Source organism: Melospiza georgiana, chromosome 27 (assembly GCF_028018845.1).
Source record: "Melospiza georgiana isolate bMelGeo1 chromosome 27, bMelGeo1.pri, whole genome shotgun sequence".
NCBI lineage: Eukaryota > Metazoa > Chordata > Aves > Passeriformes > Passerellidae > Melospiza > Melospiza georgiana.
This window is the reverse complement of record NC_080456.1, coordinates 4,866,118-4,889,915: the sequence shown is the minus strand read 5'-3', so window position 1 is coordinate 4,889,915 and position 23,798 is coordinate 4,866,118. Positions and strand designations below refer to the sequence as shown.

At 52.1% G+C, this 23,798-nt stretch overlaps 1 protein-coding gene across 3 annotated transcripts in view; it reads right to left on the bottom strand.

Moving 5' to 3' along the window:
* Positions 1-23,798, bottom strand: part of NECTIN1 (nectin cell adhesion molecule 1) — a 101,387-nt gene that overhangs the window by 50,086 nt on the left and 27,503 nt on the right. For all 3 annotated transcript variants that reach the window (XM_058041175.1, XM_058041177.1, XM_058041176.1), the window contains exons 2-4: positions 3,775-4,125; positions 2,330-2,632; positions 1,578-1,695 (exon numbers count right to left, since the gene is read on the bottom strand). In XM_058041175.1, coding sequence (XP_057897158.1) covers positions 1,578-1,695; positions 2,330-2,632; positions 3,775-4,125 — 772 coding nt within the window. The remainder of the gene's footprint in view (positions 1-1,577; positions 1,696-2,329; positions 2,633-3,774; positions 4,126-23,798) is intronic.

The following is a 23,798-nucleotide window of genomic DNA, read 5'->3' as shown; positions in this document are numbered from 1 at the left end:
GCATGAAAGGGACACAACCTGAGCTTGTTTTAAACCCAATTTCCTGCCCATTTAACTCTCCTGATCAGCCAGGGTTAATTTCAAGCACAGCAGTGTTGATTTAGAGCCCTGCTCACGTCACAAAGTGTGAAACTGGAATAATGCAAAACTAAACCCGGAGATACAGAAAATAAATTGACAAAGGCAGATGAAAAAAAAATTTAAAAAAAAGCCCCTGTGTGTTAGGAAAAGACACACATGGCCTGGTTGTTCTTAATTACTGAAGCAAAGTAAAGTAATTACTCCTCTTAGGCAATTAAAAATTACTCAAGTAATTCCTTCCCCTCCTCCCAACCCAAATGTGCACATATTGTCAGCAATTTATAAGAAACAAAAGGGAATAACGGGGGTATAATTAGGATTGTAAAGCAGTGCCTAAATGCATGTATTCTGCATGTCTACATGTACACATATGTACAGAAAACAATTTTTCCAGCTGCATCAAGCCAACAATCCCAAAGCTGATGGAGAAACACCTTAACCATGGTCCTATAGAGCCCTGAACCTACAAAAACAAGAGCACAGGGTGCTCAAAGGGGTGGTGTGGGATTGTTGCCCCCTCTGACTGCTGCTCATCACCACCAAATGGGAGGAGAGGAAAAGCACTGCTGGGTTTTACATTCCAGGCACAGAAATTGCCTCAAGTGGCATCTCTTCTGCTTTTGGGTGCGTTTTTGCCTCTGAGGCTTTCCTGGAAATGTTGTGAGGAGCCCAGAGAGCCCCTCAGAGTTTTAAGTCAGACTGGCAGAACCAACAGATGGAGAGAGCTGGGGATGGAGAACTAGGAAAAAAGGCAAGAAAAACAATCCTCTTCAGACTTTCACTTTGAACAGTTTGATCTGGGAAGTGGAATGAGAGAGAATGTGCTCCTTGCAAAGCCATGTTGAGAGCCTCTCTCCTGATGACAAATGCCAGCTGAAAGGAAGAAAGGATCCATTTGATCTGCCTCTTTTAAAGCTACATGAGTGCTTACAGAGAAGAAAGAGCAGCAGGAGAACCACATCAGGTTGTATCAATTCCCACCTGACTGCCCAGACACCCCTCACTCACTTTTCAAGTCCCTTTAGTGTGCTCAGCCAAAAGCTGGAAACCTGAGGACAAGGAATTGTTGCTGTTTAATGCCAGTCACGTGAGGAGCTGATTCCAGGGGAAGGTTGTTCACACACACACACAAATTTTGTGTTATTTGTGCCTTTTCAAAGCAGGGAAATCCTAGGTTCTTTCCCAGCTCTGCTGCCGAGGCACTTGGTGGTTCTGGGCACGTGAATCACCTTGTCACATCTCAGCTGCCTCACGTCACCAGGGCAGAAAATGATCCCAGGGAGGTGAGAAAGGGGAATTTTCCCTGGATATTGAGGCTGCACTGAGCTGGCAGCCACCCCCACCACAGGCACAGGCTGTACCTTGGGGTGACACCGCTGACACTAATGGGACTGGGCCCTAAGTGACCACAGGGTGAGTGAGATGTCTGCAGAGACTCCTTGTCCCTGCTGGGAGGTGACATTTGCTGCTGGCAGCAGGGCTCTGGGGACACTTACAGCTTCCACTCATAGGTGTGAGCTGGGGGGTTGGCATCAGACTTGCAGATCAGCTTCACATCCTTGCGGTTCAGGAACCAGTTGCCATCAAAGCCCTCGATGGTGACTTCTGGCTCATCTGCAGGGGTGGGGGGAAAGGGAGGAGAGCAGGGGGGGAAAAGGAGAGAGGAAAGGGGAGGAAATGAGATGGGAAGAGATGAGGGGCACGGTGGGAAAAGGAGAGAGATTAAAAGGAGATGAAAGGATTGTGGGAAAGGGGAGAAAATGAAATAGGTAGAGGTGAGGGGGTAGGAGTGGGAGAAGGAAAGATTTCAAGGAGCGAAAGGTGATGGGACAAGGAATGTGGGAAAGGAAAGGGGAGAAAATGAGATAGGGAGAGATGAGGAGGCAGGAGTGGGAGAAGGAGAGAGAACACGAGGAGGGAAAGGTGATGGGACAAGGAATGTGGGAAAGGAAAGGGGAGAAGGTGAAATAAGAAGAGATGAGGCAGGAGTGGAGGAAGGAGAGAAACATGAGGAGGAAAAGATCATGGGAATGCAAAAGAGAGAGAGAAGGGGAGCAAAAGGGACACAGCAGAAGCAGAGGAAGAAGGAAGGAAAAAGAGAAAACCCACAATTATTCCAAAGGATCCTTTCAGTTCTCACTCTCAAAACCACTACCACAGCCCCTCCAGCAGCCCAACCCAAACCCCTCTTTCCCCAGAGCCCAGCCCTGAGCAGGGGGAGCCCTCCCAGCCGCGCCAGGCCCCTTACACTGCACGTTGAGGGTGATGCTGTCGGTGAACCTCTCCAGCTGGTAGTTGACCACGCACATGAGCTGCTGGCGGTGCGCCTCGCGGCTCGGCACCAGCCGGTACCGGCTGATCACCGTGATGGTGCCGTTGCTGTTCCGGATCTCCTGGAACTCCGCCTCCCCCTTCAGCTTCGTGTCCCAGGTGACGGTGCTGGGGGGTTTCCCGTTGGAGGAGGTGCAGGTGGCCACCAGGATCTTCTCTGTCCTGCCAGACTTGGCGATTAGAGGCCTCTTGGTGCCCTCCATCCAGTTGGTGGGTCTGGCTGTAGGGGAGTGCAGAAAGGAGGAGGAGGAGTGTCACAGACATGTTTTATGAAAAATCTTTTCTTTAGGATTTTTCCTTTTGAGAAGCTGAGAAGCTTCAGAAACAAAATGTAAACAACGGTTATCTGCTGCTGTGGAATGCAGCAGGTAGATCTTTGATTGGCTCATGTTAGTTGTTTCTAATTAATGACCAATCACAGTCAGCTAGCTCAGATTTTCTGTCCGAGACACAAGCTTTTGTCATCATTCTTTCTTTTTCTATTCTTAGCCAGCCTTCTGATGAAATCTTTCCTTCTATTCTTTTAGTATAGTTTTAATATAATATATATGATAAAATAATAAATCAAGCCTTCTGAAAGATGGAGTCAGATCCTTGTCTCCTCCCTCATCCTAAGACCCCTGTGAACACGGTCACAGGGGAAGAGGAGAAAAGGGTGCAAAGGGATGGTTAGAAAAGCAGTGCTGCTCTGTTTGCTACATCCCCAGAGCCGTCTAACACCACTGAGGCTGTGACAGGGCTTGTGGTGAGTCCAGAGTGTGTAAATTGCCAGCAATAATTCCCATATAGTAATCGCTTTATGGCAGTGCCTATGCACCTTGCACCATCTACCTGCATCATTTATGGGGAAACGATGGTGGAGGTGCCCTAAATGCACAGATATATGGAAAGCCCTTTCCTCCCAGAGGTTTTCATCCCTGTGTTAGAAAGGAACTGAAATTGGAGAGGAAACAACTCATGTAGACCTTGGGTGGGGTCTGTTCACTCACAGCCCTGAGCTCCAGGGACAAGCTCTGATTGAGTTTAGGATCAATCTGTTGTTTCTTCTCTCTTGACAGCCCCCGCTCATTAAAACTCACCACTCCCACAGGGCCCTGGTCACTGTTACTGCACCTACATTAGGAGTGTAGGTGGAGGGAAAAGGGGAATTGAGGCCTGGAAAAAGAAGAGGTCTGACAGCTCAGCTGTCTCAGAACCACCTGTTTTGTTCTCCCTGCTCTTCACCTCTTCCCAGTCAACATTAAAACATTCAAATCCATCCCAGCTACAATTCACACCCCAAATTCACCCCGAGCTCCCAGGATGTGAATCTCAGCTTCCTCCAGCTCTGTTGGACTGGAGGTTCACCCTGCAGAGCCTTACCCAGCACGGTGAGGTTCAGCTGCCCTTCCCGGTTGCCGGTGGGGAAGGTGGCAAACTCACAGATGTAAACGCCCTCATCGTCCAGCTCCAGCCGGGACAGCTGGATGGTGCCATCCTTGAAGGAAGGGTTGCGGAAAGTCACCCGCTCCTTGTAGGGGGACAGGATGGACACGCCCATGGCGGGGTTGTAGATGGCCACATTCTGCTTGGTGCCGTTGGTGGCCTTCTGCCACGTCACCTGCGTGATCTTCACGATGGGCAGCGGGTTGGTGAAGCTGCAGTGCAGCACCACGTCCGTGCCGATGAACCCCGAGACGGAGTCATTGACCAAGACGCTCTGAGCTTGCAGCCCTGCAATGAAATGGCAACTTGTGAGCGTTTGGGGGCTTCCCAGAAGCACTGTGGTTATTGGCATCAGGCTCAGGAATTTCTCTGTTTATTCCACTTGTTTCACGGAATTCACAGAATCACCAGGTTGGATGAGACCTTTGAGATCATCGAGTCCAACCCAGCCCCAACACTTCAACTAAACCCTGGCACCCAGTACCACATCCAGGCTTTGTTAAACACACCTAGGGATGGTGACTCCACCACCTCCCTGGGCAGAACATTCCAGAACTTTATCACTCTTCCTATAAAAAACTTTTTCCTAATATCCATCCAAAATTTCCCTTGGCACAGCTTGAGGCTGCATCCTCTGGCTCTTCCCTCTGGCACAGCCACCTTTCAGGAGATGTGGAGAGTGATAAGGTCACTCCTGAGTCTCCTTTTCTCCAGGCTAAACAACTCCAGCTCCCTCAGTAGTTCCTCACAGGGCTTGTGTTTCTTATTGACATGGCTGATACAAGAGCAATTTGTGGCTACAGGCACCTTCTGCATCCACCTGCAGCCTCATTCTTGGTCATAAACATCTTCCTCCCACTATGACCAGCCCAGCTCATCATCATCACCCAAAGGCACAGGGCTGGATCAATAACACCTTCCTCCCACTATGACCTGCCCAGCTCATCATCATCACCCAAAGGCACAAGGCTGGATCAATAACACCTTCCTCCCTTTTGTCTTCAGCTCCGGGTGACACTGAGTCAGTTGTGGTAAATATGCAGGGCATGTGTGTCTGCAGGCATGTGAAAGCCCTGATGTTTATCAGCACAGCACATCCCAACATATGCTAACACACACTCAGACATCCATTTAATCCTATTGGAGCTGCAGCAGTAATTAAAGGAGCTGCAAAGACTCAGCCCTCATTTCTGGGCAGCAATAGTTCCCATATGAGAACAATGTTAAGGCACTGCCTCTGCACCTTGCATGATCTCCCTGTATCATCCAGATCATTTCTGTGGCCTTTTTATAACCCCAAAAGTGGCTGAATTTAGGAACCTTCCACCCTGTTCTGTGGAAGGTGCTGGTGAGAAGTGGGAGCTGAAGTCCATGACAGCTCTTCTGTCTCATTTGATTCCTCCCCTGCCAGATGGAGAAAAGCATCTCCCACCAGACTGACCCTGAAATTCATCTTTGTTGCCACTGTGTCTTTTCCTAATCTGTGTGTTTAGAGATAATGCTCTGGTAATTATACAGCCAGTATTTGTATGATAAATACAACAGGGAGGCAAGGTGGGAAGAACGAGAAAAGCGGGTTTTGCTCCCAGCTTCTGGGAGAATCTGCAATTGGATGGATTTTGGAAGCTGGGCAGGAAAGGAAAGAAAGGGATAATAAAAAAAAAAGATAGAGAACTCTTTCATGTTCTGCACAGAGAGTGAGAAACATGAAAGAGTAATGGAACAGAGAGAGGGGCTGGGGAAAGAAAAATGCAGAGCAAGAGAAACAAGACAGCACCTCCTAACAGAAATGTCACCCTGCTCTGTTCTTCCAGGGATGAATGGCTCCCTGTCCAAGGCTAAAATAAACTCCTCAGTGTTGGTCCCCGTGGCAGATGTGCCCTGGGACCTCTCCGAGAGTCTCCTTCCTGAAGTTTCACAGACACACACACACGAGTGCAGGCAGACCAAACTCTTCTCCACCCACACTCCACGTTGCCCTCTCACTCCCTGCCTGCTGTTCCCAGCCTTACCCTAATCCCCAATTCTCATCCACGCCTCTTCTTTCTCCCTTCTCCTTCCTGTGACCCTGAGGACAAGCCCCAACAACCCAGCCTGGCCACGAGACGCCACCACTGACCACAGCCATCAGCAGTTCCGACCGAAACTCGGCCTCCAGAGCTTTGTGTGGACTTGCCCCCTGCTCCCCGAGCCAAGCCCCACACCCCAGCACTGCAGCTGGGTGCTCAGGAATGTTCTCCAGAGCTTCTTGCAGCCACAGCAAAGCGCTGGTGCCCTCAAGTGCCTGCACACACAAAGCCACCATGTCCTCTGGGGCTGGCAGGGTGCATCCTTCCCCTCCCAGCACAGCCAAGGCCAGCTTCCCCACAGTTTTGCTTCCACAAAGCAGAAGGTAGGATATCCCCACTCTGAGGAATCCTTCTGCAGAGGGGAAATATGGTTCCCACTCATCTGGACCGTGTTTCCTCTCTGGATCAGGATGTTCCAGCAGGACACAGTGCAGGACATTTCTACCACCAGCACCCACAACATCCTCCCTGATGAAACGAGGGCACAGGCTGGGTTTAGACAAGGCCACGCTGGGATCTGAGGGAAGAACGGGTGCACAGGGGAGGGGGAGATGTCTCCACCATGCTGTGCAGCATATGCTGCTCCTTCCACCCCGGAGGTGAGCATTGCCCACACCCGCCGAGGTGAGGAACAGCTTTGCCAAGCAGTCTGGCTCGGAAGGCTCCAGAGCCTCCCAGTGCGTGTGGGAGCTTGCTGGGGAGCACTTCAATCACGTAGCCAGGGCCTTGGGAACGGCCCGGCCTGGGTGGGTGTGCTCAGCACTCCTTCAGCTCTCAGGGCCGGGGGAGCGCGGAGTCATCAGCGCCGCTTCCACCGAGGCCTGGTGCCCCCAGCAGGGCCTGCCTGGGGCTGGGGCGCTGCCACAGCTGGCTCTGCTCCCCACAGGAGCTGGCTCTGCTCCCCACAGGAGCTGGCTCTGCTCCCCACAAGCTCCCTGACCCCCCACGGGGCCTGGCGGGGCCCTTTGAACCGGAGTTTCCACACCCCAACAAAGCGGCCCAGCGCAGGAAGTCACGGCTCAGCGTCTCCTCTTGGTGCCCGGGAGCAGCAGAGGAGCCAAACTGCACACAGGAGAGGGTGGAAGGCCACCAGATTCTCCTCAGGGTCACCCCTGCAGGGCTGGCAGTCCCTCGTGTCACGAGCACTGCTAGGCTGAATGTCGCAGACATCTTTTATGGAAAATCCTTTCCTTAGGATTTTTCCTCCTGAGAAGATGAAAGGCCTCAGGAACAAAATGTAAGCATTGATTATCTGCTGCTGTGGAATGCAACAGCTGGATCTTTGATTGACCCATCTTGCATGTTTGTAATTAATGGCCAATCACAGTCAGCTAGCTTGGACAGAGAGCCGAGACACAAACCTTTGTTATCATTCTTTCCTATTCTATTCTTAGCCAGCCTTCTGATGAAACCTTTTCTTCTATTCTTTTACTATAGTTTTAATGTAATATATATCATAAAATAATAAATCAAGCCTTCTGAAACATGGAGTCAGATCCTCGTCTCTTCCCTCATTCCAAGAACCCCTGTGAGCACTGCCACAGCTGAAGGCCTCCACTGATGTGCCTCTCGAATGGAGATAAAGTCATTCAACCTGCAGGAAATGTGATGGATGGCACAGGGGAGGTCAGTCCAGTCCCTCACTCCATCCATCATTACTGTGCCCTTCCTTTTCGCTGTGATTTCCCTGCAAATTAATGAACTGACCCTTTTAAAAATCAAGTTATTTATCTCGACCTTGAGCAGCAGCAACAATTCCCAGTTCTACCCTCCCCCTGCCATGGGACCCATGCATCAAAACAAGCTGTGTTTGCACATAAACTGGAGAAAAAGTGGATTTTGGAGATGCTAAACCTGATCCTGAGCTCACAATGGCCCTGCAGAAGCCTTCAGTGCCCAGGTGTGAATAGCCAGATTTCTGGCCAGGGAAAAAGCTGGTGCCAGTTGAGTGAGGACAGCTTGCCAACAGCCAAATGCTGCCAAAGCTGGGATTCAGGCCCTTACATGCAGCAGCCTTGACAAAAACACATTCCAAACTTTCTCAGGGCTCCAGGGGAAAAGGGAAAACAAAAAAATAACACCCGGCAGAACAAAATAACAAAACAAAACAAACAAAAAAACACCCTGAAAAACCCCAAACACAGTGCGGAAATCACGCTTCCTTTCCAGGTGACTGAACAACTCTTTTGCAAGACAGGAAAAACTCTCTCTGTTCCACTCACCCAAGCCTCAAATCAGGAAAACAACGCACCCATTCTGCTCGAGGAGCACCCACACCTCAATGCAGCGATGAGGAATGGGGGCAGATGGGGGAAAGGGGTTTGGGAGGTTGTTGGATCAGCTTCCCATCCTAAATCAGAAGCCAGAGGGCAAACCTGGCTGCTGCCACGCTCTGGAGAGTGCTCGTTTGAGTACTTGTTTGCAAGGTGACTGAGCTGGGCTGGCGGGCCTTCCCTCACCCCGTTACACACTCAATAATTCATCAGGGCAAATGCATAGATAATTGATGGCAATGAGCACGCACAGCCGGCAGAGGAGGAGAAAATAAAATCACTAATCAGCCTCTGGAGAGGTTTGAACATATTCAGCTGGATGTGTGTGTGTGTGAAGTGCTGGGATTGGCCGCGTTTCTCCTTTTGCTGAACGATCCGTGCGCTTGGTAGGGCAGGGAGAAATCTGGGGATGAATCCTGCCATTTTCACAGCCCAGATCTCCCAGTGCCCACCAATCCATGCTGACACCTCCCAGGGGCAGCCAGCACCCGAGCAAGGATTAGCTGGATGGGTTGCAGCTTGCCCACTTGCATTTTATTCATTAGTTTTGTGGTGTTATTTTTTTGTCGCGGACCAAAAAGGGCCCAGCCGTGTGCCAAAGACATGTTGGTGCCAAGACCTCATTAGTGCAGACCTCGGAGATCCTACTCCTCCACCTTGGCCTCTGAAGTGGTTTGTGTTGATGCCTTTCCTCACGATCCCAAGCCCAGATATTCACCGAGGCCTCGGGGGCTCCGTGCACAGCTTGGGGTGCCCTGAGGCACATGGGCTGGGAAGGGAGGGCTGCACTCTCTGTCAGGGACACAGCAGAAGTGGCAGGTGGTGGCTCTTGGAGCTGGAAACCCTCTCTCTAAAAGCCCAGGAGGCGCTGTCCCACACTTGCAAATCAGGTTCTTGCTCTCCCGTATAGAAAGCTCTGGAAATGATTTCCAGGCTCTGGGTGAGCTCTGTCACAACCTCACTCAATGCCTCTTTGTTAAGAGCCATGTGAACTGCACTCTGTTTTGCACAACCTTGCCTCTGCTGAGCCTCTCACCGATTTCTCTCCCTCCTGCTCCCTGATACTCATCTGCCCCCCAGGGCACTGAAACAGCCCTTGGCAGGGTGTGATGAGCCACCCTTTGGTGTGGCAATATCATGACTGATGCAGATGTCACAAAGCTCCTGATTCTTAGTCACAGCAGCTGGGATCTTACAGAAGGGCAAATCAATGCATCACACTTCAACCTGCACAAAGTCCCACAAAAGGACCTGATTTTGGGACAGCTCCATGGCCATGGCAGTGATGTCCCATCCTGTATCTCTCACAGACACTGCAAATTTTTCATGAAGGAAAAGTGGGATGGAACAGGTGCCCAAAACTTTCCACTTGGTGGCACTTAAAAAATTCTCTGCTGTTGTTTCTGAACTCTGAATCTTTCCAAAGGAAAACTAGGTCTGAAACACAACTTGTGTGGGACAGAGCCTCCAGCAGCCCAGAGGAACATCCCAGGTGTGCCAGGCAGGGTGGGAAACACGGGAGAAAAGATCCTAAATCCCAGCAGGGGAATTTCAGGTGGCAAGAAGCAAAGGTGTGAGGTGGCACTTGGCCAGGAGCTTGGGGTTAGTACCTCTGCTCTTGCCAGGGAGGTTTTGCATTGATTGCCAGGCATTTAAATCAGGATTCTGCTGCTCTTCCAGGAGCACAGGGCCTCCCGTTGCAATGAAGGAGTGGGCTCCAGTGAGTCAGTGGGCTCCAGTGAGTCACCTCAGGCCCTTCCTGTGACAGCAGACTTTCACTGGAGGTCTCTCTGCATTCCACTGATTCACCCCTGCAGAGCCTGAGCACCACAGGGATTGTAAAACTTGAGTTTCCAACACAAGGAGAGGGGGAGCCTTAGAAGGAAGATGAGATGAGAGAGATGTGGCAAGATTATAGCTCCAGGTGACATGGCTACACATGAAAGGCCTGAGATAACACTGGGATGGGGGGGGGGGGCACCCCAAGAGAGAAACTGCACGCCCAGGCATCCCTCCCCCCTTCCCAGTGGGAGCTGGGAGAGATTTATGGGAGCTGTCGGGAAATGGCAGTGTTGTACAATGGCCTGCCTGGCCCTCAGCCAAATAAATCCCTCTCAAACCAGAAAGGACTGGGCTGGCCTTTGGCTTGCAAATGAGAAACATGGGGTCCTCTCATCGAGGTCACTGGTTCAGACCCAGATCCAGCCCAGGGCAGAGATTATTTTATCCCAGGAGCAGTCAATGGCTTGTTTCGAGCGAGGTCTCCAGCCAGGCCATCACTGGCTGCCTTTGGGATAAAGCCTTCTCCTGCCTGGGCAGGATTTCCTCTCTGGATAAATGGAGCACAAAGCAGCCTCAGGAGCCCCTTGAATGAAAGCTCTTCCCCAAAGGGCCTCATCCATCCATGCTCCACTTATAATCTGCTCACTGAGCCACTGCTGGGATTCACACACAGGCCTCAAGCAAGAGCAAGGCCATGCTTGTCCCAGTGCTCCTCATAGAAAGAGGAAAGAAAAACAGAGACCAGGGTGGGATGGGCCACAGATTGAAGAGACAGGGATGACTAGACCATGAGTTTTTCAACTTTGCAAACATCCTCAGCACAAAGCAGCCTCAGGAGCCCCTGGAACGAAAGCTCTTCCCCAGAGGGCCTCATCCATCGATGCTCCACTTATTCCCTGTTACACTTTGTGAAATCTGGTCACTGAGCCACTGCTGGGATTCACACATAGGCCCCAAGCAAGAGCAAGGCCATGCTTGTCCCAGTCCTCCTCATAGAAAGAGATGGAAGAAAAGCAGAGGCCAGGGTGGGATGGGCCACAGATGGAAGAGGCAGGGATGACCACCAGACTAGACCACGAGTTTTTCAACTTTACAAACATCCCCAGCTGCATCCAGCCAGGAAAAGCAGGGGAGTGGGATGGGAACAGCAGCCTGCCTCTGCTCCCAGCTCTCCCTCCCTGCCGTTCCTTCCCTGCCTTTCTCACAGCTGCTTTGCTTCACCCCCCAAGTCACGGGGAGGGGAACATGCCCCATGGCAAAAGCAGGGAGGCTGGCAGAGCAGGGCTCCTGCAGAAAGAGCTGACACAGCACTGGGAAAGGCCTTCCTGCAATAAAGCTCCCAAAGCCCGTGCTCAGCAACAAAGCACAAAGGCTCCGTCCGCGCCGCGCAGCGCCCGGCCCGCCCCAGCGCGCCCGGCTCATCCAGCTGCCAGCTCCCACACACCTGAGCACACACACAGCCTGCTGTGCCCACTGCTGCCCACTTGGCTCATTTCACCTCTCCTGTGAGCTGGATGTGGCTCCAGCTCCTTCCTCAGCTCTTTTCCTTCTCTGTGCCCTTGCTCACACCTGTCCAGCGCTTGGTTTCGCAACTCCAATCCCTTTGTCCTGCAATTTTCACGTCACATCTCCTTCCCTCCCCACTGCCTGTGTCCAGGATTGCCTCTCCAGCTCTTCAATGCTTGTGCCTTCCTTTGATTTGCCCTCTTTCCATTGTAGCATTAAAAATCTTCCCACCCCTCTTGTATCTCCACAACCACACCCCAGCCCACTTGCTTGCCCCTGCTCATCCACTATTCCACCAGTGGACATGTCCAAGATGACATTCTGCACTAGGAAAAGCAGGCAGCTGGCCAGGCAAAGACAAAGAACCAAAAATCCAAGACTCTTCTCTCTGGAATCATCTCACTGTCTGCCAGCAAGGGAAAAACCAAGGTATTTTTGCTTACCAATTCTAACCTGTAAGCAAAAGAAAAGAGGACCACAAGCAGAGCCAATGCTTATTTGGTGGTTGGGTGGGGAAGAAAAGCTGGAAAATCAAGTGTGGAGGAAGGGAAAGAAGTTGGAGCTTTGAGAAGAGGGAAACTAATTAAGCTGAGACTGTCCTGAGACCTTATCTTGATGGGCTGAGTCTCCAAATGCACACGAGTGTTTTCTCTGCTCTGCCTCTTTCTTTGACTTCCTTGTTGCCTTGGATATTGCTCAAGGAGCTCTGGTCCAGTGCTAAATCTCCTCGAGCTCTCCAGGTGCTAAGGAGGAGAGATTTAATGAGGAGCTGTGAAGAGGGGATCAAGATAGTAACCCATGGAGAGCCTCATTTCCGAAAGGAGGGAACTTGAGACTGAAGAGATTCAATAAAAATAAAAATAAACTCGATGGCACAGAAAAAGTAGAGAACATCAGATCCTTCCTCCCCTCGCTGGTCTGTGGAGCTGGAGCAGGAAATGGGGGAGCTCTCAGGGCTGGAGCAGGGAGTGACTCACTCGCCTCCACAATGGGAACGGGACAAAGCCGAAACTCTGCTGACTCAGGCGTGACTTCAGCGCCAGGGTTAATAACTGGCAGCCTCCCCTGGCTGCCCCAGCAGCCAATTCCCTCTGTCCCCACTCAAACCAAGCCTCTTTCATCAGCAGAGATGCCCGGTCACAGGAAATTATCAAAGATCCAAACGCTGGCCTTGCGTCCAAAACGCGGTGAAAAACGCACCCCTGCCAAAGCCCGCTGGTGCTGGCCAGCCCTGTAATTTTCATGGAGAAGATCAAAACTCTGACTTTCCTATAGCTGAAATGTGTGTTTAACAGTCTCAGCTTTCTGCCTGTGGTTTTGCTTTCCTCCCATTATCTCTCAGGATATAACATATTGCTGATATCTCACTATCTCCCGAAGTTAAAAAGAAATGTTTCCTCCTCTCGCGAGCAGGAATGCCACGCTCTGTTCTTCTGTAATTTGTTTCGAAAGACAGAAACAAGCAAGTTTTTTTGTAACCAGGAGAATGTGATATATGCTCTGGTGGCTGACAAGTCGGGAAAAGCTTTGCAAACAAGACAAATGCAAACATGGCACCAACAGATGCAATGGACAGACACCCTTCGCTGGCTCCCCGCCTGAGATTTCTCTTTTAATGTGTTTTTATCTTGCTCTAGAGATATCTCTGCAGGGAAGTGGGAAAGGCTCAGACCTCCCAACTTTCTCTGGGTTGTTTAAAGATTCCAGCCCGTGAACAACAGCCCAGAAAGAACAGTGAGTACAAATAACCCCAAATTCAGTGCTCTGCTTGATTTCCAGCCTGCTGCTGCTCAGCTTCCTTATCATCAAGCCCCTGTGTAAGAAATTCCTACAAATTTCATTTCTTGCTGGGTTTATGGTCTCCACAAAGCAGAGGCAGACACAGCTCCAGCCCTACCTGGGCCCCATCTGCAGGAATCACTCTGCATATTTATGGAAAAAAGCTTTGCATCTTCAAAAGGCTTTTCAAACAGCAACTAATTAATCCTCCAACACCCTGAGAGGCAGGAAAGCCTTATTACCCCTGCTTTCAGGGCTGGGGAAATCAGAGGTGCTGAATGACAAAGAGATGTGCCCAAGGCCACCCAGGCAAGCAGCGGCAACCTCAGCCGGTTAGAGGTGGGGTTGTGCAGAGGATGGTGGCAATTCCCACCTGAGGAAGCAGGGATGGAGGCATTTGTGGGGAGCCCCACAGCCGCACCCACCCCTCATGCAAATGGCAGAGTCACCCTCATTTCCATGGCTGAGGAAACCGGGGGAGATGAAGTGGAAAATCCATTTAACCGGCAGAGCGTGGAAACCTAAACATTGTCCAGGTAAGAGCTCCACTAAAGTTTCCTAAAATGTGGCTCACGATTTTACCAACCACAAGGAAACTGCTTGCAACCAAATCTCAGAGATTTTGTGCTAAGGACTTGCCAGAAATCAGGAGAGACTTTGAGGGGGTGAGTGTGGCATTCACCCTCTGAGCAAAGCCAGCGCCACATTTCTGAAATATCCCACAAGCTGAAAAACAGCGGGTTAGATTAGATTTTAAGAACAAATTCTCTGCTGTGAGGGAGTGGCACAGGTTTCCCAGAGAAGCTGTGGCTGCCCCATCCCTGAAAGTGCCCAGGGATGGAGCTCTGAACACCCTGGGATGGTGAGAAGTGTCCTTGCCCATGGCAGGGGGTGAAATGGGATCAACTTTGAGGTCCTTTAAACCCAAACCATTCTGTGACCCTGGTGCTGGGTGGAGATGCAGCTCTGCCATCCATTAATGTCCCAACCTTCATCCAGGCTGTCTGAGGAATGATTGCTGGGCTTAGAGGGGCCTGCAAGGGGCAGGACTGTAAACAAGGGACAAGACCACCCATTAAAGGAGGGCTGAGCATGAGGAGGGGGAGGAAAGCAGGGAGGAAAGCAGGGAGAGAGGGTCAGAGACAGCAGGGAGACCTCCCAGCACGGGTCATGCTCCCTGCCCCATCCTCTGCGCTGCCTGGGCTTTGCTTTGCTGGGACACCAACCAGGTACAGCCCCTCCACCCTGCCCAGAAAGGTGAGGGCTGTCAGTAAGGGCTCAGAGAGGCCAGAGGGCAAGGCAGGAGGAACAGGGAATTCTGCAGGAAAAAAAAAAAGATTATTTGACCTGCAGAGAGTTCACAAACTCCCATTTCCCTTTGGCCATCTCTCATTGCTCCTTCGGCTGAGTTAACTGGGGACTTAGACTCAAAAGTTTTATCTCAGTGATTGTAACGCAATGAGGGACACAGGTGAACTTCCAGGAAGGGAAATTAAAGATTTCTCCATGCCTGATTATCCCATTCTCCAGCAAGGTGGCTTTGTGCTTCCAGGTAGCCCCAGGGAGGAGCTGGGCTGTGCCACAACACCCAGGGGAATTTGATGACAAATGTCCCTCAGGAGGTGGAGTGACACCAGTGCTGAGTGCCTCAGTGCCCAGGGACAAAGGTGTCCCTTCAAACACAACCTTCAGCACTTCTGGGGCCCTCTCTCAGGGTGTTCCACTTGAATTCCGAGCAGGAAGGTTGGCATCCCCACAGCTCTCAATCCCTGTGGCAGGCTGGAATCACAGATTTGCCCTAAAACTGTTCCCCAGGTCCTGATCCACGAGAGACCAGGCAGGACCAAAAGCAATCAGCTCCTCATGGAGATCCATGGGGATCTGAGATCTGATCCATGCACAGGCAGAGGGAAGAGCCAACTCCCCATCCCCAGCCTGGTGCTGGAGAAACCAGGCCTGGATTCTCAGGGTTAAACAGCTCAGTTGGCCTTAATTGACAGATTTTCTTGCCTTTCATGGTGATTTCATTGCCTTTTGTTCAACTACATCAGCGCCAGGCTCCCTGTTCCCTTCTCAGGGAGCAACAAGCCACGTGCAGAGGGATGTGGAAGCCAGATGGATTTTCCTGTGCCACTGGGGAGAGCTCCAGGGAGCCATCCTGCTCTTCCAGAGACCAGGAGGTCAACTGCTCTCAGGGGACTCCTGTGTGCTTTGTCTCAGCTCAAACTGGAGGCTGCCACAAAAATGGAAAGCATGCTATGAAAAAATAACCAGAGCTGGTGGAACATTTTCCAGCACAGCATATTTTTCTGATGGAAAGTGTCACTTAGTCCAAGCCAAAACCATCTAATGGAACGTGCTGATTTTGGCAAAATTCTATTTTTGAAAAAATAAATAAATAAAGCCTTCTTGATAACTTTGAAATGGTTTTTCCTTGTGGACTCTCATTTCTTTGCAATGGCATTATGGTAAAACGCTGAGCAGGAGTGCAGCCAGGATGGGATGCTTTGCTTGCCATGGAATGGGGGCATTTTGGATGAAGCCAGGCCAAAGTTTTCTTTGGAAATTTCCCTTCTGGGGAAGCTTTCAAATGACAGCCACAAAGCAGAAGGAGACCTCCCTCTGAAACCGCCAACATCCCCACTCTGCCAGCCCATCCTGCCTTAGTCATCCCCAGAGCTGACCTTTCCAGCAGCTCTCACCCCCAAACACAAATCACCTCCCTGTGCCTCTCCCCACCTTCCCTCCCCACAGCCCCTGATCCATCTGGGTTCATCCTCTCCTGCCCCTCATCCCACCCTGTCCCTGGAGTTTTCTGGGGGTTTGGGCCAGACCTGCAAGCTGTGTGGGACCCCCAGCCCCTCTGGAGCCCCTCTGGGCTCTGTCTGCTCCTCCTTCCTGACAGACGGATTTGCTCCCACCCTGCACCTGCCTGCTGTGCCCACCTCCTCCTCCTCCTCCACAAGTCTGCTGCTTGTGCCTTTCCACTCTCTAACAACTCCAGGGGAGGCTGGTTGGGAGAACTCCCGTTCCTTTCAGATTTGGGGGCAAAAAAGAGGGGGAGAGAGAGAGAGAACACAAACCAGGCTATTCCATTTTTTTAGCAGACATGACAATATGGACACAGCTCCTCCAGAACATTGTGCTTATTTTAAGGCAAACTTTACCCCAAAAATGTCAGCCAGCTCTCCTGGTGGGAGGAAGAATGAAGGCATGGAAGGGTCCTCCAGGTTTCCAGCAGAACTTTTAGCTTGGAAAAGCTGGAAACTCCTGAGCACCTTCCCCAGCACAGCATGCTGCTTCCCTGCTGCCTCCCAAGGGCTGGAGCAATGATCAGTGCTCTAAAATTCCCATTTCCCATGGGAGAAGCTCTGTCCTCTGTCAGGGGAGTGCTCAGGGTGGGGAAAATGGCTCTGGAGACAAACCAGTGGAGGCAGGAGCAGGGAGGCCTGGAGGGGAGATTGCCCAGAGAGGATGTGGACTCTCCATCCCTGGAAATATCCAAGGAGAAGATGGATAGGACTCAGGGGAAGCTGTGCCTGCCCATGGCAGAGTGTGAAATTAATGTTTTTTAAGGTCCTTTCTAACCCAAAACATGCTGGGACTCCATGCCCTGACCTCCTATGCCAGGACCATCATCAGGTGAGAAGGAAGTGTGCAGGAGGAATCCCAAGGAGGGAGACAAGAACTACTGCTCAGAGGGATGGGACCAGCCTGGCTGTGGCTCCTTTGGTGCTCCACCACCTCTGGACCTGGGGTGGCTCCCAGGCTGCAGTGTCACTTGTTTGTCACCCCTGCTTGAGCTAAGTTCTGCTCAGAGCCACCTTTACTTGTTGCTCAGGGAGCAGAGTGGCAGAGAGAACACAGCTGGAAGCTTGGCTGCCTAAAGAGATGGATGGGAGGATATAAATAGCTAATGGCAAGAGGAAAGAGGACAGAAAGTCCCATTTCCAATCTGGTAAAAAACTGACCAGAATAGTAGAGGAGGAAGACTTCCAGAAATAAGCATGTGGGTATTAAATGAATGGAAAATGAATTAAAAGAGAAGACAGGGGAAAGAGACTAAAAGGAGACTCTGAACCTGTTTGAACAGTAATTGTCCCATCTTGGAAAAAGAGTTTATGGAAAAAGCTTTTCTTTTGTCACCTGGGTGCCACAAACCCCTACTGGAGGTACCTTCAGAGTGACAAGAGGCAGTGGAGAAGGAAGATAAGCATGCAGATAAATGCCATTAACCCCTGTAAGTGCAGGGCTCAGAGAGTTCAAAGGCTCCATCTGCACTGAAGGGTGGAGGTCACAGGAATTGTTTTGCTTGTCAGTAAAAACTCTGAGAGGAGGCAGTTGAATAAACCAAAAGTTTCTTTGGGAGCCTTTGTTTGTGATGCTGTCACCAGGACTGTGACAGTCACAGGGAGCTCAGCAGATCCAGAAAGGGAGAGAAGATCATTCCAAGTGTGCTAAGGTGGGTTCTGCCTCTGAGGCCATCCCTGAGCCACAGGGATGCAGCAAACAGAGGATGAGGAGGATGTGCCCCAAAGGGAAGGGAAGAGCCTTCCTTGAGGGGAGCGACACACCTTCCTCAGGAGAGATCCCATCAGAGAGAAACAACAGCCCTGGAAAGGACAATAACAGCTCTCTGCTCCTCTCAGGGCGAGCTGTGAGGATCCCCACAGCTGTTCCCAGCCCTGGGGCTCTCCAGCTCCACAAACACCCAGCCAAGGACGGGGACACTTTGCTGTGGATGTCCCCAAGCGAAGCACTCAGACAGGGAAGCCGCACACAGCCCAAGAGGAAGAGGAAGTTTACAGCTGTCCTCAGAAAAGTCAGCGTGGCCTTTCCTCTCAGAGCCTCCCCATCCCCTGGGAAAGCACAACTCATCTGCAAGTCTGCACAGAGCCCTCTGGGAGCTGCAACCTCGGGCCTGACAACTCTGTGGCAGAGTGTGAATCCAAAGTAATTGCACTGTTTGCTCTGGGAATACTCCAGGTACACTTGGCATAACAGAGGAACTCAGAATTCTCTCCTTGCAGGATCTACAAACCCCCTCTTTCTTTACATCCCCAGGATTTTCTCTGCTCCCTTCTTTCTTTCCATTGCAGTGATTTTAGAATTTTAGAATTTTTTTTGAGTCTCTGCCTTCACTCTCTGCTTGTGTAATGAAATCTTTTTATCCTCCAAAGCTGCCTTGCAGAGAGGGGGATCTCTGGAGCAGAAACCGAGGGCAGGGTCCCTTGGGCATGGAGAAAGCGATCTGCAGACAGCTGCTGGGGCTGCAGGGTTGAGCCATTTTAATTACCTGCAAGCAGAGCACCAGCCAAGGAATGGCCAGTGTGCAAAGCAAGCCCTGGATGTCTCACCAGGCTCCTGCTGATGCTCTGTTAGATTAAATTCTTTGGTGAGAGCTGCTCTGCAGTTTTATGGCAGCGGGGATGATCTCCCTGCACCCCTGTCTGGGCTGGGGCAGCTCCCAGAGCTGTGCAAATGCAAATCTCCCATCTGGGTGACACCAAGGAACTCCAGCAGGGTTTGAAGTTATCTCTTTTCAATTCTTAACCCAGCAGAGAGGCAGATCCCTCCTCTCGATCATCTCCCCGTGGTCCCCTCATATCCCTTCATCTTCCTCAGATGCCCACAGCAAACCCAAGGGAAGGAAAATGGTGTTTGGGTGTGTGTCTGTGTGGGCAGAGGGAAGGGAAGGAGCAGATCTTTCCCAGGGCACTCAGATGGGAGTCAGGGCTGAGCAGCAGCTCTCCCCAAGCAGGGATGGACATTTGGGGCACCTTGGATTTGTTATAAGGTTATGTCAGGGGTCCTTCAAGCAGGAATGGCAAACTGTGCTGTCAGAAACTCCTGCATGTGCCTAACTCCCCTGTGCCTCCTTCCCAAGCTCTCCCCAAGCAGGGATGGACATTTGGGGCACCCTGGATTTGTGTGAAATCCTCTGAAGAGCTCCTTCCCAGATGGAATGTGGCAAACTGAGCTGTCAGAAACTCCTGCATGTGCCTAACTCTACTCTGCCTCCTTTCCAAGCTCTCCCCAGGCAGGGATGGACATTTGGGGCACCCTGGCTTTGTTATGAGGTTTTAGCAGGGGTCCTGGGGTCCTTCAAGCAGGAATGGCAAACTGTGCTGGCAGAAACTCCAGAAACTCCTGCACATGCCTAACTTCTCCCTGCCTCCTTCCCAAGCTCTCCCCAAGCATGGACAGACATTTGGGGCACCTTGGATTTGTTATGAGGTTATGGCAGGGCTCCTTCAAGCAAGAATGGCAAACTGAGCTGTCAGAAACTCCCCTGTGCCTCCTTCCCAAGCTCTCCCCCAGCTGGGATGGACATTTGGGGCACCCTGGCTTTGTGTGAAATCCTCTGAGGCTATGGCAGGGCTCCATTCCAGCAGGAATGTGGCAAACTGAGCTGTCAGAAACTCCTCTCTGCCTCCTTCCCAAGCACGGATAGACATTTGGGGCACCTTGGATTTGTTATAAGGTTATGGCAGGGGTCCTGGGGTCCTTCAAGCAGGAATGGCAAACTGTGCTGTCAGAAACCCCCTCTGCCTCCTTCCCAAGCTCTCCACAGGCAATTCTGTCCCTCCCAGCTGGCAGTGGCTGTGCTGCACAGACCCCCTTGGCTCCATCCCCTCTCCCCCGTGCCTGCAGGTGCTGGGGAAGGCAGGGCTGAGGCTCCCACGGGGCTCAGGGTCCCCATCCCTCCCGTTTCCCTGGCCCTGCTGCATGGGAAGCCGCGCCCTGACCTCTTCCAGCTCTGACTTGCTTTCCCAAATTGGGCTGGTTTGGGGCAGGACGTGCCTGGACCTGCCCCCTCCTCCCCAAGCCTTTGAAGGCAGCCACGTAGGCAGCTGCACCCACAAACTTTGGTGTGGAAAAGCCACAAATCCCCTGAGTCACCTGGCTCCAGCCTCTGGAGGTTCCTGTTCCCTCTCTCGGTGGGACAGACAGGCACAGGACAGCAGGACTCCCTTCCCAAGAGCTCCTGGGAAGGAGGAGATCCTGTGCCAGGCTGGGGAGCAGCATTTTGGGCTCAGGATGGGAAAAGGGGAGTCCTCTGTGCAGGGTTTTGCACCTCAAAGCGGGAGAAGGGGACACAGGATTTGGACTCAGGATGAGAAGAGAGCTTTGTGCAGGATTTTGGACTCAGGATAGAAGGGGAAACCTTTCTGCTGGATTTTGGGCTCAGGATGGGAGAAGGGGAGATTTTTCTACAGGATTTTGAAGTCAGAATGGGAAAAGGGGGGGGTCCTTTGTGCAGCCAGCTGTGAGAAGGGGACAGGGCACAGGGACTCCTGGTGCCACAGCAGACAACCAGAGCAGATGTATCCCTGCAGGGTGAGCCCCCAACCAGGGGGCTCTGGTGTTTTTCAGCCTCAGCAAAGGGATCTGCCTGCTTGGGGGGCTCTCTGTGCTCAGCACTGACCCATTTCCCCTTCCACTTCCATTTCCACCCCATTCTCCCGCTCTCCTTGTCCCCCAGTGCTCTCCACGGAGGGCTGAGGGCAAGCTGGCTGTGGAAGGAGCCACCTGGCAGGCAGGGCACAGAGCAGGGTGTGTGCCCAGGGAACGTCTCACGGCAGAGGAAACACGTGCAGCGCTCCAAGGACACAAAACCCTCCTGGATTTCCGCAGCCCCGGCTCCAAATCCCCCAGCAAGGCCATTTTCTCAGCCAAAGGGACAATGGGAGCTGACATAAACAATCCCACAGGATCAGCACATCCAGCCCACCCCCACTGCTGCCTCGCCTCCCCCTCAGCCCAGCTGAGGCCAGCAAGACACAATGTGTAATTAGGTTAATGAGCTAAGCCCGGATTTTAATTGGGATTCCCTGATTTACTGGTCTATCTCCTCTTTTTGTTTTACTGCTGGTGCAGGTTCCTAAAAGCTGCCCTTGCTGAAGGCCCTGATATTAGAAAGGTCTTAGGGATCTTTAATTGTATTTAATCATCGAGGTAATTAATGATCCTTGAGCAAAATGGAGATTGCATCTAGAGTAGCTCCAGTCTTGCCCTTTAGCATCTGTTGTGTCTGGGCACTGGAATTCTGCAGGCAGGCAGGACAGGGGTTCACACAGAGCCAGACAAAAGGATGGGAGAGAGAGGAGAGTGGTGGGGAGAGAAGGCATTGGGGGAAAAAAGCAGATTTGAAATGGCTAGAAGAGTCTTTTGAACTCTGAGTCCAAAATTCTGCACAAAAATCTCCCCTTCTCCCATCCCGAGCCCAAAATCCTGCACAAAAATCTCCCCTTTTACCCCTCTGAGGTCCAAAATCCTGCACAAAAATCTCCCTTTCTCCCACTTTGAGGCCCAAAATCCTGCACAAAAATCTCCCCTTCTCCCATCCTGAGCCCAAAATCCTGCACAAAAATCTCCCCTTCTACCACTTTGAGGTCCAAAATTCTGCACAAAAATCTCCCCTTCTACCCCTTTGAGGTCCAAAATCCTGCACAAAGGACCCCCCTTCACTGATCCTGGAGTCCAAAATCCTGCACAAAAATCTCCCCTTGTCCCATCCTGAGCAGGGAAAGGGAAACAATGGCATTCCTTCTCCTCACGGACAGGAGCCATTCAACTCCAGAGCCAGGGGGGATGGCTGCTTGTTCCCTGTGTCCCCAAACTGGACAGCCTTGACTCAGACAACTCCCACGAGACGAGCACCAGCTCCTGCTGCTCCCCTTCTCCATCCCTTCCCTCCCTCTGGCACCATTTCACAGCCCTTTTTTCTCAGGGAGACGTTCCCAAAGTTCAAAACCTTGAGCTGGAACAGTGGAGAGGGGGAGTGATGGGGCAGCAAGTCCCAGCACGTCCCCTCTCTGCCAGGCCACAAACCCTGCACCTCCCATCCCCTCCAGAGCACAAACAGAGCCTGTCCAACCAGAAACTGGGGCTGCCTGCTCCAACTTGCCCCAGAAAGGCAGATTTAGTGAGAAATGGCACAGGCAAAGCAGCAGCAGGGACGTGGAACCAGCCCCTGAGCTGTCCTGAGCACAGGGGCTGTGCTGGCTTGTGGAGGAATGTCCCCTGGCTCCCAGCCCTGGTGACAAGGGACAGTTCAGCCCAGGAAAAGCAAAAAGCACTGCCCTCCCCTCCTCCAGCCCCAGTTTGTGCAGGAGAGTTGCACAAATTGCACACAAAGCACTGCAGCCTGTAGTGGGGGGATATTTGGGACTGCATGAATCCTCCCTAAAGGAAAAATCCAGCTGGCACAGCAGATCCCCCTTCTCACTCCCATTCTGGTGGGGTAGAGCACGAGTGAAAGGTCCTGGAATGAGTCTGCCTTTATTCTGTCCCTGTAAATGAGCCCCAGATTAAGCCAAATAAACTCTGGGAGCTGGGACTGAGTTGTTGGGCTGGGCTGGCATTTCCAGCTGCCCACAAACTGAGCTTTGGGAGAGAGGGGCAGCCTGAGCCAGGCTTAAGGCCTGGGGGCAGAGTTCCCCTCCAGATCCTGCAGATTTCCCTGCAAATCTGTGGCTCAGTTTCCATGGGAAAGGCTCTGCCCAGAGCCAGGCCTGGCTGGGAATCTGCCCCTTCCCACTCTGGAACAAGCTGCCTCCCCAGGCAGGTCCCAGCTTGCTTGGGCCGTCAGCTTGGCAGATCTCATTTCTGCTGTTTTCTTCTCCTTTATTGCCTCCTGATCTGCCCCAGGGCCTGAGAGAGGGCTGCCTCCTCCTCTGGAGCATTAGCAGCCCTGCCAGTTTTCCCCACTTGGAATATTTCATGCACAGGCCCAGGTTTCTCCCACGCTCCCTCCCCAGCCCAGGTCCAGCTGTGGCTCCTGTGGCAGCTCCAGGGGCTGGCACAGCTCGGGGGGTGCCCCTGCCCTGCTCCCTGGGCTTCGCCCCCAGCCACAGCACGACTGGGAACACCAGATGGGAGACACTGGGAGAGGCAGAGCGAGGAGGGACACCCAAAAATGGAACACAGAGGGGATAAAATCACAGGCCTGTCCACAGGGGCACTGCAGTGGGGAATAAAGGGCTGGGAGATGGGGAAAGCCTGGCTACAGATGCTGGGAAGAGAAGAAGGGGGAGATACTGGAATCTGAAATGCAGGGAACCCTCAGAACTTTGGGTCTGTAAGCCAGAGCTTAGAATTAAACACAAGATTTGATCTGAGACCTTGGAAAAGGCTTCCAAACTTGGAAAACTTCCAAACTTAGGTGAAAACTTTAGTCCTGCCCCCATACCTGGCAGAGCAGGGTCCAGCCTCTGTCCCAAGGCTGATCTGCACGGCCCCTGATGCTGGGAATGGCCAAGCTGATTGCAACAGCCCCTGAGATCTGCACCAAGCCTCTCCTCCCTCCCAGCACACAGATCAGGCCGCCTGATTGTGTCATTTATTCCCCCATAAACAAAGCAGCCAGAGGAGAAACCCAGCCGAGAAATGAGAAACCTTCCAGGAGACACAGCTGGGCCAGGCAGGAGGAGCAGGGCAGGCTTTGAGAGCTGGGCTGGAGGCACAGCAGCATCACTGCAGCTGGCAAACACCCCTGGTGGGTCCATCTGCCCCACAGCACCCTCAGAACAGCACCTGCAGCAGAACA